Raw genomic sequence first — 15,440 nt, forward strand, 5'->3', positions numbered from 1 at the left:
TTGGTTGATTACACAATTTCTGATTGCTAAATATGGCTGCAAACACTGACTCCCTCATTGATCCTGCACTAGATCCTACTTCACCTTATTATTTGCATCCCACTGATTCACAATATAAGCTAGTTTTTGAGAAGTTTAATGGCAGTAGCTATAATGATTGGAAGAGGTCTGTTATGATAGGATTATCTGCTAAGAATAAGCTTGGATTCATAGATGGTTCAATTGAGAAACCTGATCCATTTAATTCTACACTGCATAAGGCATGGTATAGATGCAATGGTACATTCATTTCTTGGTTTATTCAAGTTCTTGATGTCACAATAGCTCGAAGTGTTTTGTACTTTGGCAGATATGCATCAAGAATCTGAGAATATTTCTACCTTTTTCACTAAGATGAAGATGCTTTGGGATGAATATGATGCACAAAATCCTTTGCCTATTTGTACTTGTGCTAATTGCACATGTCAGATTACTAAGAAAATTTTGAAGGCTCAAGAAGATCAGAGGCTTATATAGTTTCTAATGAAGCTCAGAGAAGAATTTAGTCAAGTCAGAGCTAATATTCTCATGATTTATCCTCTTCCTACTATATCTCATGCCTATAGATTGTTGATGCAAGAAGAGAGGCATAGAGAGGTGTATTCTGCATCTAATTCAGGAGAGGGGGTTGCATTTGCATCATCTCACAAAAGAAGGTTCTATGAGCCTAATAATCAGCAGAGAAACAGATCTTCTGACATATTCAATGCTGGTATAAATAGAGGTGGATCACAACAAGGTTCTCAGTCTTGGAATTAGTCTTCAAGGAGGCAATCACCTTATTTCTGTGATCATTGCAAGATCTCAGGTCATTCCATTGACAGATCGATGCTGGAAGGTCAATGGTTATCCACTTCATATCAAGGAGATTTGGAAAGGAAAAGGCATTGCAGCTGCAGTTCATGGTAAACAAGAAACTGATGATGATTTTCAGCATAATAATGATGTCAACAATAGTGCAACTATTACAGTTGATCAGTATAATCACCTTATTTCCCTTTTGGACAAGAATAATGATGATGAGAAGACTAAGATATCTGCAATGGTGGCTGGTACTTTCTGTCTTTTGTCTTTCAGTAATTCTCATTGGATTATTGATAGTGGTGCCACTGATCATATGAGTCATGATCTTAGATTATTTCAGAGTTATCATAGTTTGAATAATTCAGCCAGTATCATTACTATACCTGATGTGAGAAAACTAACTGTTCAGAACAAAGGAACAATTTGTTTTGGTGATAAGCTTTTACTGAAAGATGTAATGCATGTGCCTGGCTTCCAATTTAACCTGATTTCAATTCCAAAATTGTGTAAAGACATGGATTGTGTAGCTTATTTTTCTTGTGAATGAATGCTATATTCAGGGCCCTACTCTGACCAAGCCACTGCTTCTTGGTAGACTAAGAGATGGTTTATATTGCTTAGAGAGGTCTTTCTTTCAAGATCTGCAAGAGTCAAGTTGTGCTGCAGTTCATAGCCTTCGGGAATCTTTCTTAGATTCTAGTTCAATCAATGACGTAAAGCTATGGCATCTCAGATTAGGCCATATGCCAATAGCTCACTTAAATAAGGTCAAACTTGATTTAGACACTAAGGACTATTTAGTGTCATGTACTTTTCAGATTTGTCATTTTTCTAGGCAACATAGATTGTCCTTTGGTCATAGCTCTATAAAAACATCTAAGGTGTTTGAGTTGTTGCATTTAGATGTTTGGGGACCAAGTAAAATAGCTACTCACACTGGTTGTAACATTTTTTTGACAATAATAGTGGATAATTCACAAGGTTTACTTGGATTTTCTTGCTTAAAAGTAGATTAGATGTTGTCCAAGTTTTATGTGATTTTGCAGTGTTTATTGGTAATCAATTTGGAACAAAGATCAAGAGCATAAGAACTAATAATGCTCCAGAGTTGTGTGAGGGTGAAATGAAGAAATTCTATATTAAGGAAGGGATTTTTCATCAATCTAGCTGTACAGAAACACCACAACAGAATGGAGTTGTTGAGAGGAAGCATAAACATCTTCTGGAAATAGCTAGGGCTCTTTACTTTCACTCTAAAGTACCAGCCAGATTTTGGAGAGAATGTGCGATGACAACATCCCATTTAATCAACAGGATGCCTCTACATTGCCTTGGTTATTTCTCACCCTTTGAAAAGTTCTTTAAAAAGAAGCTTGATATTGATCACCTTAGGGTATTTGGTTGCCTTTGCTACATGACCACAATTAAACAAGGTGTAGGGAATATTTCAAGCATCCCACACTTGAGCCTCACTGTGATCATACACTTAAGTATGGTGGCGTCCAAAGGGAAGGAAGGTAGAGCAAAAAAGTCGCCAACAAGTTTTAGGAACTTGTAAACCGTTCACAGGGTGAAGGTTACACCCCTTCACGATCCATGAGATCGCTAACTCCATAGTGGTCTTGAACCATGACTGGATATTCGAGGATGAAGGTACAAATCCAACCTAAAAGAGATTGAACCTGCCCTAAAAATAGGCCTCTACTTTATTCTTCTCATATTCATGTGCGCTTTCTGACTAACATACAATCAATATATTAATCCTAAACCTGTTTAATCTATGTTGTTTGAATATTAATGCACAAACAAAACTATTATTGGCGATCACTTGAATTAAAATCACATTAGCCTAAATAAAATTATTAATTATCTTATTAAGCGTGATTACAAATACAAATTTCCTTTAAAACTGCAAGAGAAGGCTTGATCAAGCAATAACAATATTACATCAAGCAACATAATAATATTGACACAACAAATCATCATCATCATCATCATCATAGTAATTCTTAATCTCAACAAAGCATAATAATAGTAAGATCCTAGGCATGATACTAACAAGATTAATAACAAACCTTAGCATGTCACTAAACAATAAAAATCAAAGCTTTAACCCTAACATGATACTAACATGATAGAAGAAAATAGGAAGCAACCTAATCATGATACTAGAAAGCAATAAATAACACACTAACATGATACTAGGAATTAATATAATTTAAGCATGCTTCATATATCAAAAGAATAATTAAGAAGTAACCTGATTACTTACTTTGATGCCTCGTATCGCTTTCTATCAAAACAATACACACGTTAGTAACTTCCAGGAAAATATTAAACAGTAAATCTAATCAAAGAATTGAAATAAGATTTGGGACCAAACCCTCAAAAATTATCAACCTTACACGTCTAGGGCAAAGGCAACTTCGAACTTGGCTAGGTGTGTCTAGAAGTCGTGAATGCGGAATTGTGTTTGTAAAAAGGCTAGGATAGAAAGAGGGAGAAAGAACAAACTTCTAGCTTTGAGAGAGAAGAGAATTAGAATAGATGATTGTTGATGATTGTTGGTTATTGAAAACGGGGAATAAGACCCTATTTATAAGGAAAAACATCCAGAAACGATTAGAAAAAGATCAAATTCGATTTAGAGTAAATCTGCTTCCATCGCGGTGTGACAGTGTCCATCATCATTACTGGTCTAAAGCATGCATCTAGACAGTGGTTTGCTAAACTCCTTGCAGAACTCAGAACTCTTGGTTACAAGCAATCTCAATACGACAGCAGCTTGTTTCTAGAGAAAACTGGTGATCTTTTGGTTTTGGCAGCCGTACATGTAGATGACATCGTCATTAATGGTAATGATGTTCATACTATTCAGTCTCTTAAAGCTCATCTACATCAAGTTTTCACAATCAAAGACTTAGGGCATTTGAGCTATTTCTTGGGGATTGAAATTGGTTATCTTAATTGTGGGATTTCTATGATTTAGAAGAAGTTTACTAAGGAACTTCTGAAGGATTCTGGATTCAGTGTTTTCAAGCCAGTTGTGACACCTCTCCCACTGAATTTGAAGCTTACAGCTGAAGATGATAATTTGTTAGCTGAACCTGAGTATTACAGAAAGATGGTAGGGAAACTAAACTTTTTGACTCATACAAGACCTGATCTGTCTTATACTGTTCAACATCTCAGTCAATTTCTTCAAACACCTGGCCACTCACATCTACAGGCTCTTTATCACACTCTCAGATATGTTGCTTGCACAGCTGGTAAAGGGATTCTACTTAAAGGGTCAGTTGAACCTGTTCTACAGGCTTATTCAGATTCTGATTGGGGGTCTTGTTAGATAGCAGGAGATATATTTCAGGCAACGTGATGATGTTTTGTTCCTCTCCTATTAGCTGGAAATCAAAGAAGCAAGGGACTGTGTCTAAATCTTCCAATGAAGCAGAATATAGAGCTTTAGCTTCAGCTGCTAGTGAAGTAACTTGGCTTGTCAATCTGCTGGAAGAATTGGGATTAGACAAGCTTAAAACTTTCACTCTTCATTGTGACAATCAAAGTTCTATCTACATAGCTAAGAATCCAGTCTTCCATGAGAGAACTTAACACATAGAAATTGACTGTCACTTCACTAGGGACAAGGTTCTGGAAGGATTGATAACACTCAGCTACTTACCTACTGCTAGTCAGCTTGCTGATGTATTCACTAAAATTCTGCCTTCTGCTCAGCATGAGTTTATTATCTCCAAACTTGGCATGATTGATACCATCCCAAGTTTGAGGGGGGATGTTAAACACACCCATACTGACTCGAAGGAAGCTGCAGTGAGTCACAACAGACTTTGCATTACAGTCAGTCACAGCAGACTCAAATTATGTTACAACATAATGGTACAGTCAGCAAGTTTGTTATAACAAACTTCCTCTCAGCTGCTGTAATAGAAGGTTCTAGATTCCTTCTACTTTGTTGTATTAAGATCTATATAAATAGATTTCCTACTACATATGATGTAAGAATTCATACACACAAAATCAAATAAAATGCTCAGTTTTCTCTCTAATTTTGTAGTTCATTTCAGTTGATTTCCTCTCAATTTCTTCTACGTTTTATACACAAATTCAAACCTCATAAATTGTAACAATTACTATTTTTTTTTTTTTTGGGGGGGGGGGGGTGTTTAAAGCTACAAGAGTGGATGGTGAGTATTGATCGCAAGATTCCTTGAAATTGGGAGGGAAACTTTAAGTACCTGAGCTATTTCTCACACTCACGAATTTTTATTACTCTACTTGTCAAAATTGATTTCATCAACTCATAAAAACCTATTTGTATATTGAATTATATTACTGTACTCTCTCCGTCTCTTAAATATATGCCTATTTATAATTAGGGGACGGAGGGAGTAATAATTTTGAAAAGTTGATGAGGTGAATATCACCTTAAAACATATTTTAAATATTGACCAATGATAACAACAATTGCTCAATTACCATTATCAATTTATCAATGAAGTAAAATCAACTACTACCTCCATTTTATACTATACCTCCGTTTCATACTATTTGCAAGAATTGCAATGATTAAACATTTTTTCTCTCTACTTTATATCAAATCGTTGCAAATAATATGAAATGGAGGTAATACTATGTACAAATGCAATCTCACCATGGCACCAATCTAAACTAAAGTAACGAAAAATTAAAACAATAAAGTAAGTTCCTCCAATAGCAATTATTTTAATTTTTTTAAGTGAAAATTATCCTAACTTCATAACCCTAATATAAAAACTCTAGTTAACTATACAAAGGAAAGTGTAAAAAGTCAAGGAACGCGTAAAAAGTCGGGCGAATATTTATCCAATCTGCATGCGTATATAAAGCAGCTATTTCACCTAAACAAATAAAGATACATTATAATTTAATAATTAGCCAGTCATATCATAGACTTTTAGGATCTAAACTAAAATAAATAAAATTAAATTAAACTAGTATAATTTAATAATTATCATAGTCATATCATAAACTATTATTCTTTCAAAAAAAAAAAATTAAATTATTACAAATTAATGGGAGATAGAAAAAGGAATTTGATTTGTTAATTTCACGAAAGGTTGGAGAAAAAATGGGATTAGTAGATTTGTTTGTGGTAGCATCATTACCGGTTGTGAAGGTTCTATTAATCACTGCCCTAGGCTTGTTTCTTGCTTTGGATCCTGTTGATATCTTGGGTGATAATTCTCGACATCACTTAAACAAGGTTAGTATTGATTCATTTATTCTTATTATACCTAGATTTTCGATTATTAATTGGTTAATGCCAATGGAGTATGTATGTATTTGATTATGAAATGACGCATCTAGTTTTATTCAAGATAATGTTTAATTTAAAACAAACAATCTGTTATTATGCTAACAATTGTTAATAATTAAATTGTCGCCCAAGTTGAAATACTTAATTAATACTATTATAGTATATGTTTGACTAATATTGTTGGTTTTTAGGTTGTGTTTTATGTTTTTAACCCATCTCTAGTTGGAAGCAACTTGGCAAAAACGGTCACTCTTGAAAGCTTTATTACCTTGTAAGTCGACCTTAACCCCTCTTTATTTGTTTTTATCCCAATTTTCCTGTTTTTGAAATTTTGTTTTGTCTCTAAATTTGAAGTATGTGATTAATTTAGACTTAAATTATATTATCTATTTTAAATTTCATAGGATTTTAAATTATTTATTTTTGATGTAGGTGGTTTATGCCAGTGAACATATTGATAACGTTTATAATAGGGTCAGGACTAGGCTACCTTCTTGTGAAGGTTACAAAAGCTCCAAAGCATCACAAGGGTCTTATAATTGGAGCTTGTTCTGCAGGTTAATTATATTTGATTCGATTCCATCTTTTTATTTAAATGAGCATATATGTTCTTCATAATTTAAATGAAAAAAAAAGTTATAATTGAAAACAGGGAATTTGGGAAACATGCTTATCATTCTAGTTCCTGCAATGTGCAAAGAAAAGGGCAGTCCATTTGGAGCATCAGATGTTTGTGAGATTTATGCTTTATCTTATGCTTCTCTTTCCATGGCGGTATGATTATCTTTATCATTTGTGAAATTTTTGCTTTTATAAATATAGACTAGAGGCGTAATAAGTTCAATTTACAACTTAATTAATTTCATCAACGAGTTCAATAAGTTTAGATAAATATATAAGTGTAATTTAGGTAAATTGACACACAATAGTCTCTTCTAGTTTAATTTGATTGCATCCCATTCCCAATTTACATTTATGAAAGTTAATTTGATGCATATTGAATGATACTTGAAAGTTATAATTTTCCCTCGAAAAGTCCATATGTATTAGGAACAATTTCATTAAGAATATTACAATAACTAGTCATTTGATCTCTTTATATTGTGCATTCGTGCATTATAGAGAACAAATGAATAATAGTGAAACAGAGGTAGTAGTGGTTTTGTTATTGGATTACGCATTAAGAATATTACAATAACTAGTCATTTGATCTCTTTATATTGTGCATTCGTGCATTATAGAGAACAAATGAATAATAGTGAAACAGAGGTAGTAGTGGTTTTGTTATTGGATTACGGAAGTATTTGATTTGTTAATACTATTTCAGATCGGGGCAGTATACTTGTGGTTGTATGTTTACAACGTTGTACGAGTCACGGCTAGTGAAGTAACAGGAGAAACGAATACAAAAATTAAGGAACCCCTTCTTCCTTCCAATACTAATTATGTCTTGGCTTCCGGAGACCATAATCTCATAAGCTCTTCATCGGTAAAATTCTTGCATTGCTCTCTATGGCTTTCCTTTTTATCTATAGATCGAATTTTGCAATTTGATGGACTAATTCGAATAATACAAATCTGGACAGATTTCATTAACAGGTAGGTTAAAACAATATGTCATAATCCTGTTAGAGAAGATCAATGCCAAAGCCATATTCGCACCATCAACTATTGCAGCGGTACGTACCCTCTTAACACTTTTTTTTTGTTACATCTTGGTCTCATTTATTTTTTCGGTTCTTATTTATAAGTGTTAGAGTACCTTTGAAGTGTGGATGTAACATGAACCTTAATTGAAACTGGGGGTGAATGGGATTTGAACCCATGACCTTTGTGTCACCTACGTTGGCTCTAATGAACTAACTCAACCAAAAACTAAAGCTAAAGCTGATGGTTGAGACCTGATTGATATACTCTATCAATAAACGCTCTTGAGCCCCATTTAGTGTACTTAAAATTGCCCCTTTGAAAATTGGGGCATGTTCACATTTACTGAATTGAGCTGAATTGAACTGATTGGAGCTGAACTGAACTGAACTAATTGGAGCTGAACTGAACTGAAATGAATATTTTATGAGAGAGGGAGATTAGGAGCTGAATTGAACTAAACTGAACTGATTGGAGCTGAACTGAACCGAACTAAAATTAAGTAAATGTGAACAGACCCTTAGTCATGAATTTTGTATTTAGCCCTTTAACAATTCATGTGTCGTATGATTTGAGAATTCTGTCATATCAAATTGGTAAGGCACATCATGAATCAATTAACGTGTATCTAACTAATGTAGGTACTTGGGTTTGGCATTGGAATGATGTCTCCAATCAGAAATTTGATGATTGGCAATGATGCTCCACTCCACGTCGTTATGGACTCGGCATTATTACTTGGGTATGCCATTTCATTATTATATGCTAATTATGGGGCACACTATTAAATCGATAACAGGGAGATTGATTGTTTAAGCCGTACATCACACAGTTACTAACCTAATTCAATTCATAATATACAGAGATGCAGCTATTCCAGCAGTTAACCTAATACTTGGGGCCAATCTCCTTCAAGGTTATGTTTTTTCCTTTCCATCTTTTCAATCGTACAATCTCTTCAAATTATTAAGTACGTAGTAATGTAGTATAATACTAGTATATATTGGATTTTTTAAAAATATGTTTTGTTTATTTTTGTTGTCAGGTTTAAAGGGTTCGGGTATTCAACATAAAGTTGTTATTGGGATAGTTGTATCTCGTTATATAATTCTTCCTCTGCTTGGCATTATTATTGTTAATGGTGCGATCCAAGTTGGTTTTGTGCCAATCAACAATAAGTTATTTGTGTTTGTTCTTTTAGTTCAATATGCCCTGCCACCAGCAATTAATTTAGGTACGTCATTTATACTACGTATATACTATATCCGTTCTCTTAATATTACAACAATTATTTTATAAACCTTTATTTCTCCCCTCATCATAGGGTCTTTATTTCACAAACATGACCATAAATTACCATCTATAATCAAACAAATAAAGGTGAGCTTATTCTTGGGTTTATATTTTCTAATGTTAATTTTACGATGATTATGCATAATAGGAACAATGATGCAGTTATTTGGAGCTGGCCAAAATGAGTGTTCAGTAATTATGTTATGGACTTATGCATTGGCATCTATTTCTCTCACACTTTGGTCCACATTATTTCTCTGGATTGTCACTTAATACGAAGTACCTTGTAAGTTTCTACCAATCTAAAAACTGTTTTTTTTTTTTTTTTTTTTTTTTTTTGGACTAACTTTTGGATTTGTTCTCCTCGTTTAAATGACAGTAATCCATCAACGTCCGATAATTATGGATCAGAAATTCTTTTGTTTTTTTCGACATTGTTACAAGGCAGAAATCGAGAGATGTACTTGCATTTTTTTACATAGACATCAATCTAAAGGACGCAAATTTAATTTAAACTTTTTGACCCACTAAATAGGCTTAATGGTTTCTTGCGTTATGAAAACCGTGGCAGTGTGGGTTGTGTGGCTCCATTTGAATGAATTTGGGAGGCTTATGTACTTTGTGAAATGAATGAAATTTCTAGGAAATAGAGTTGTGTTTTAATTTGTTTTGGACTAATTTGTTATTTTTTTTAAAAAAAAAATTGTATCTATCTATGCTAATGTACACGACATTTCGAATTGATAAAGAAAAACCATCTTTAATAGCAAAGGATATTACAAATGTAAGATTTTTTTTAATGATGTACATGTAGATCACATGTTCAAACCTTTGTATAAGCAATTTTGGTTCATTGTCATGCATCTCAAGATGTTACTATATGATACGAGTAATACTTATATCAACAACTCAACCTGCTCTACTCCCTGCAAAACGAACAATCTCAAGTATAACCACCAATAAACTTAGTTATATCCTGTAAAAAAAAAAAATCTTAATTCTGAATACGTCATCATTGCTCAAACTCCGTGTAAAGTAATAAGCACAAATTTCAGTGATACAGAATACAAGGAAAGCAATCACAACTTCATCCACAAATTCTGTAATATTAAAGACTCAATCATATATGATTCTCATGTCTATTCTTAGTTGTCAATATCAATCTCAATTTCTCTCTTCACTACTCCTTTTTATTCTTCTCTCCTTTTTTCCAAATTCAAGAGAGAAATCAAAGAGAAAAATTGTTAATCCCCAACCAAAAAACAAAAAAACAAATGGGGTTTATACATTTATTAGTAGTAGCATCAATACCAGTTGCGAAAGTGCTATTGATAATAGGCGTTGGAATGTTTCTAGCATTAGAGCGTATTGATTTATTGGGTGAAAATGCTCGCAATCATTTAAACAAGATTGTGTTTTATGTTTTCAGTCCTTCACTTATTGCGGCAAACTTGGCTAAAACGGTCACTTTACATAGTTTTCTAAGTTTGTAAGTTTTTTTAAATAATTTTTTTCATAAAATTAAATGTGTGTATTAACTTTATTTGTTTTTAATTAATTACTTATTATTTTGTTTATAGGTGGTTTATGCCAATAAACATATTGGTAGCGTTTATAATAGGGGCTATTTTAGGATGGTTACTTGTAAAAATTTCAAGACCACCTAAGCACCTCAAGGGCCTCATTATTGGAGCTTGTTCTGCAGGTAATTTTCCTTTTTTTTTTTTTTTTTTAAATACTTCTATATATTTTTATTTTAGTAATTGTAATTTGGATCCTGGAATTATTGGTGGTAAAGCCTAGCTTTTAACATTTAATTTTCAATCAAGGTGTCCTTGTTTTCCTCGTGTTTTCACTTGAAGCAATGCATTATTTTTTATTTATTTATTTGGGCTTGTTATTGATTTTTTTTTCAATGTTACAGCTGTCTAAAGTTGTTTGTGAGAATTGTGACTACAAATTAGAGGAGAAGTTACTTTGTATTAGTGCTGTATAAACCGATTCCAAAATAGCACATGTACATTACTCCTTTTGTTTGCTTTTGGTAAGGTTATTTTTAATTTTGTTGGGCGAAAAAAAAAAAAATTAATGAGAGAGAAAAGTGATGGGATCAAATATAATAGTTATGACTCACTCAATAGCATTAATACTCCCATTAATCATCTAGGAATGTTTCTAGCATTATTGGTCCATATTATTTTGTTTTGGTAATTTAAGATCGGAAATCTTTATAAAAATTGGGGTTTAGAATTGGATACAAATATCATATTTCCGAAAATTTAATGGTTGATCCAAAAATCTAGTGATTCGATCTGAATACCCAGAACTTCAAAAAGTTAGGCCCTGTTCTCATCAAATTATTTTCAGTTCAGTTCAGTTCAGATCTAATAAGTTCAGTTCAGTTCAGTTCTAATAAGTTCAGTTCAGTTCAGCTCTAATAAGTTCAGTTTAGTTCAGTTCAGTAAATGAGAACAGACCCTAAATTGGATATGATATGGATCACATTTTTTCCGATATTCGAAATTGAATAGCCTATTAATAACCAAAAGTAGTACCGAGACAAACTTAAAGAAGTAAAATAAAAAGATTAAAAAGATAATTGGGACAAACACTAAAGGATAGACAGAGTATATATATACTGCAATGTAAAAATACATTTGATTTGTTTTAAGCTTAAAAGGACATAAATTTTTTGCATCGTAACTAGAATTGAAGACAAGAAAAGTTAAGTTTTCATCGAGATATCATATCCTTCAATATTTCAAGTACCCCCCCCTGCATATATGTTTAAGATGATACTTTTGTGTAAATTAAAGATGATATAATAAGGCTAAACGCTAGTTCTTCTATTAAAACATAATATTTCTATGTATATAGATCGAGTATTTTGTTTGGTGTTCTATGAATATTAACGTACTCCCTTACATTTTAAGATTAATATTTACACTACGTCTCATTTTAAATATATGGCATATAAGAATGACACAAATTTTAATCATAAATAGGGAATATGGGAATCTTCCCTATCATCTTAATCCCTGCAATATGCAAGGAGAAGGGCAGTCCATTTGGAGCGATTGATGTTTGTGAGACGTATGCTCTATCCTATTCTTCTCTTTCCTTGGCGGTAAAATCTCGAAATCCGATTATCTATCTGTTTTTCACTCATCTATCATGTTGTAGACAATTCTCCAAGACAAAAAACAATGACCATAAACTTAAGTCTTATATGATCAATCGGGTATACTAAAATATATTCATTTATCATACCCACTTGCCATCCCTACATATATACGACACACAAGTATAATATTTGATTAACGAATTGTTGTTATCAGATAGGGGCAGTGTACATATGGTCACTTGTTTACAACATTGTGAGAATGTCTGCTGAGGAAATAACAAGAGATAAAGGGCTAATTGATAGCTCAGGCATCCACATTAAGGACTCCAATCAGGAACCCCTCCTTCCTTGCAGTGAAGATCATTGTCTCGCAGCTTCTCATCAGGTCATTGACTCTTCCTAGCTTTTGTAAAACTAATTACTCATCTGTATCAAAATACTTGCACCAGTTTGATGACTATAAATCATACACTATTTACAACCTTTTATTTATTTTTTGATATCATATAATATTTATATACACCACGTATAGCTTGGTCTAATGGTAAAGTTTACATCTCACAACCTTGAGATTGTTGGATCAAATCCCACAACCCCATTAGAGGTATTTTGGGGTGGGGATTCCCTTACCACCCTTCTCTCCCATTTCCCAAGTGCCTAACCCGCTAACACAGGTCGAGAGGACTTGTAAAAGATTTTGGTCCGGTAAGGCCCTTCTCCTTACCAAACCCCCCCCCCCCCCAAAAAAAAAAAAAAAAAAAAAAAACACGCTGTTTATATACTTATTCACATTTGTATTGACATTGACCACATTTTCTTACTCGCATATGAAAAATCAATGTTGTTGTGTAATACACTAATACATCATCAAGTTGGTTTTAGTGTATAATATGATTTTACAAAAATTATTATTTTTATTTACTAATCTATGACCGCATATAAGTATATAACTATAATTAAACTTGTGCATTAACCTTGGCTTATTGAAAGGTGAAATTCTAAAATAGTTGAGTGTGCCTAGAGTTAGACACTCTAAAGGTATTATTCTACTAGTTTTATAACATTTGCTCATTTTAATATATTCAAATGATCAAACAAGTTACCATTAGGTGCACAAATAGATAAGTGTACCACGTACTTGTTTGATCATATTTAAAGTTTTAAGATTTATTTGGGGCAGGTTTCATTGTCAGTCAAGATAAGCCAGTGCATAAGAACTTTCTTAGGAAAGGCCAACCTCAAAGTAGTGTTTGCACCATCAACTGTTGCAGCGGTATCCTCTAAACTCTTTATTTTACCGATTTCAATCATAATATTCAATAAATACAAATTCTTAAAAAGAAGTACCGTTTGTTACTAAACCGTTAGACTACATTCCATGTCACACCTCACACGCCTCCTACCGAAATGGCATACTAGTGAGCATGGTTTCTCAGTTTTGTACAACGCGGTTTGATTTGGAGGAGACTAGCTGATAGAGTATAAAACATATTCCTGGGCCTCAACCATCAGCTTAAGCTTTTGGTTGAGTTGGTCCACTAACATGGTATCAAGAGCCAGCGTGACACAAAGGTCACGGGTTCAAATCTCATCCACCCCCCACTTTCAAGTGGAATACTAAGCGCTGGGTATGAAGGAGGCCCATGCTGCATCCACACTTCTAGCCCAAACGGGCTCTCGTGTGAGGGGGCGTGATAGAGTATAAAACATATTCCTGGGCCTCAACCATCAGCTTAAGCTTTTGGTTGAGTTGGTCCACTAACACTAGCTAGTCAATTCATATAGAAATTAATTAAATTTTGAAGTAACACATTTTTCATAGTAATCCAATGCTCATATCGACAAAAAAAATTATGGTAATTTTATGTGCATTTCCTAGTAGTATTTTGAAGTAATAGGGCCATTCTTGATATGATTTTAGATATTTGGTTTTGCAATTGGAATGATTTCTCCGATCCAAAAACTGATGATCGGCAGTGAAGCTCCACTCCATGTTATCACTGACTCGGCCTTCATGCTAGGGTATCCTTTACACACTTTTTTTTTTTTTCTTTCTGTAAAAAAGTTATGTTCATTCTATTAAAATACGTGCGTTCTAATGACATTTAATAAGTTCTAATAAGATGTATTTTTTTCAAAAAAAAAATAGTTCTAATGCTAGGGCTAATAATGGTTAGATTTAAATCAAACATTTTGTTTAATAATAAGTTCTAATCAGTAAGTAAATTTCATATGAATAAAACGCAGTGGTAGTATTCTCGTACATAATGCTCCATTGCTACCTCCTTCGGCTCGTAACCCCCAGCATACCCTATTATAATTAAAACAGGGGAAAACATCATAACACTCAATCTAATCTAATTACATGTATCCCAAATATACAGAGAAGCAGCAATTCCAGTTCTCACCATAATACTCGGAGCCAACCTCCTTCAAGGTATAATCTCATCTCCTTCCAATACAACCAATTAATCATACAAATTCAAACATTCAATAAGTTCCTAAACCTTCCAATGTTATGATGGTCAGGATTAAAGGGTACCGGCCTTCAACTAAGAGTTATTCTTGGCATAGTTGTAACTCGCTACGTACTTCTTCCTCTATTCGGAATTCTCATTGTTAAGGGTGCACTACAAGCTGGTCTTGTTCCGTCTAACAATAAATTGTTCGTATTTCTTCTTCTTCTTCAATATGCCATGCCACCAGCAATAAACCTAGGTATGTTAACACCATATTTTGTACATGTGTTACTATGTAACACAATATTGTTGATTATTTTTTACACAAATCTTATGTCATATTGCGTTACTTTGTACATGTGTTACAATGTAACACAATATTAGTATATTATGTATACAAGTGTTACAAACTTACAATATGCAGTGTCACAACTCACAAGAGTGTTACTCTTTCAATTTCAAAAATAGGACAGAGCATGATCTGTATAATTATCTTATTATTATGCGTCATACTTTTAAATAGATTGAGTGATCGATGAATGATAGTTTACATTTTATTTATTAATGGTATCTTATGTTTATGTTAGGCACAATGACACAACTGTTTGGAGCAGGACGAAGTGAGTGTTCAGTAATTATGCTATGGACTTACGCTTTGGCCTCTGTATGTCTTACCCTTTGGTCCACTTTTTTCCTTTGGATAGTTACATGAAAACAATATCATTCTCTTTTATCGGAGTTGATAGTCAGTGTCACATTA

General features: G+C 33.3%; 4 protein-coding genes across 4 annotated transcripts; all 4 read left to right on the forward strand.

The window, feature by feature from the left end:
- The first annotated feature begins 32 nt into the window (after nt 1-32).
- Nucleotides 33-516, forward strand: LOC145564705 (uncharacterized). The gene is made up of 2 exons (XM_081624932.1): nt 33-279; nt 350-516. Exons 1-2 carry the CDS (start codon nt 33-35, stop codon nt 514-516), a joined length of 414 nt encoding a protein of 137 aa, XP_081481058.1.
- Nucleotides 517-522: 6 nt separating this feature from the next.
- Nucleotides 523-4,761, forward strand: LOC145564707 (uncharacterized). The gene is made up of 9 exons (XM_081624934.1): nt 523-778; nt 864-1,297; nt 1,404-1,556; nt 1,662-1,782; nt 1,890-2,236; nt 3,563-3,745; nt 3,833-4,179; nt 4,245-4,431; nt 4,576-4,761. Exons 1-9 carry the CDS (start codon nt 523-525, stop codon nt 4,759-4,761), a joined length of 2,214 nt encoding a protein of 737 aa, XP_081481060.1.
- A 1,207-nt stretch (nt 4,762-5,968) lies between these two features.
- On the forward strand, nt 5,969-9,370 carry LOC145563385 (protein PIN-LIKES 1-like). The gene is made up of 10 exons (XM_081623830.1): nt 5,969-6,103; nt 6,349-6,428; nt 6,590-6,714; nt 6,810-6,931; nt 7,485-7,659; nt 7,736-7,836; nt 8,446-8,546; nt 8,668-8,720; nt 8,850-9,038; nt 9,246-9,370. Exons 1-10 carry the CDS (start codon nt 5,969-5,971, stop codon nt 9,368-9,370), a joined length of 1,206 nt encoding a protein of 401 aa, XP_081479956.1.
- A 1,001-nt stretch (nt 9,371-10,371) lies between these two features.
- LOC145564708 (protein PIN-LIKES 3-like) lies at nt 10,372-15,392 on the forward strand. Its single transcript, XM_081624935.1, has 9 exons — nt 10,372-10,586; nt 10,678-10,802; nt 12,103-12,224; nt 12,436-12,606; nt 13,402-13,494; nt 14,143-14,243; nt 14,606-14,658; nt 14,751-14,939; nt 15,268-15,392. The coding sequence occupies exons 1-9, from the start codon at nt 10,372-10,374 to the stop codon at nt 15,390-15,392; spliced, it is 1,194 nt and encodes a 397-aa protein (XP_081481061.1).
- Nucleotides 15,393-15,440: the final 48 nt, after the last annotated feature.

Source organism: Chenopodium album, chromosome 10 (genome assembly GCF_948465745.1).
Source record: "Chenopodium album chromosome 10, dcCheAlbu1.1, whole genome shotgun sequence".
Lineage (NCBI taxonomy): Eukaryota > Viridiplantae > Streptophyta > Magnoliopsida > Caryophyllales > Amaranthaceae > Chenopodium > Chenopodium album.

Excerpts from the sequence above, each read along its gene's own strand:
- LOC145564705 (XM_081624932.1), top strand. The coding sequence starts at position 33 with ATGGCTGCAAACACTGACTCCCTCATTGATCCTGCACTAGATCCTACT. Across the intron at positions 280-349 it reads GGCATGGTATAGATGCAATG|ATATGCATCAAGAATCTGAG; the intron begins GTACATTCATTT and ends GTACTTTGGCAG.
- LOC145564707 (XM_081624934.1), top strand. The coding sequence starts at position 523 with ATGAAGCTCAGAGAAGAATTTAGTCAAGTCAGAGCTAATATTCTCATG. Across the intron at positions 3,746-3,832 it reads TTAAAGCTCATCTACATCAA|AAGAAGTTTACTAAGGAACT; the intron begins GTTTTCACAATC and ends TCTATGATTTAG. Across the intron at positions 4,432-4,575 it reads TCTACATAGCTAAGAATCCA|CATGAGTTTATTATCTCCAA; the intron begins GTCTTCCATGAG and ends CCTTCTGCTCAG.
- LOC145563385 (XM_081623830.1), top strand. The coding sequence starts at position 5,969 with ATGGGATTAGTAGATTTGTTTGTGGTAGCATCATTACCGGTTGTGAAG. Across the intron at positions 6,429-6,589 it reads CTTGAAAGCTTTATTACCTT|GTGGTTTATGCCAGTGAACA; the intron begins GTAAGTCGACCT and ends TTTTTGATGTAG. Across the intron at positions 8,721-8,849 it reads TGGGGCCAATCTCCTTCAAG|GTTTAAAGGGTTCGGGTATT; the intron begins GTTATGTTTTTT and ends TTTTGTTGTCAG.
- LOC145564708 (XM_081624935.1), top strand. The coding sequence starts at position 10,372 with ATGGGGTTTATACATTTATTAGTAGTAGCATCAATACCAGTTGCGAAA. Across the intron at positions 10,587-10,677 it reads TTACATAGTTTTCTAAGTTT|GTGGTTTATGCCAATAAACA; the intron begins GTAAGTTTTTTT and ends TTTTGTTTATAG. Across the intron at positions 14,940-15,267 it reads GCCACCAGCAATAAACCTAG|GCACAATGACACAACTGTTT; the intron begins GTATGTTAACAC and ends TGTTTATGTTAG.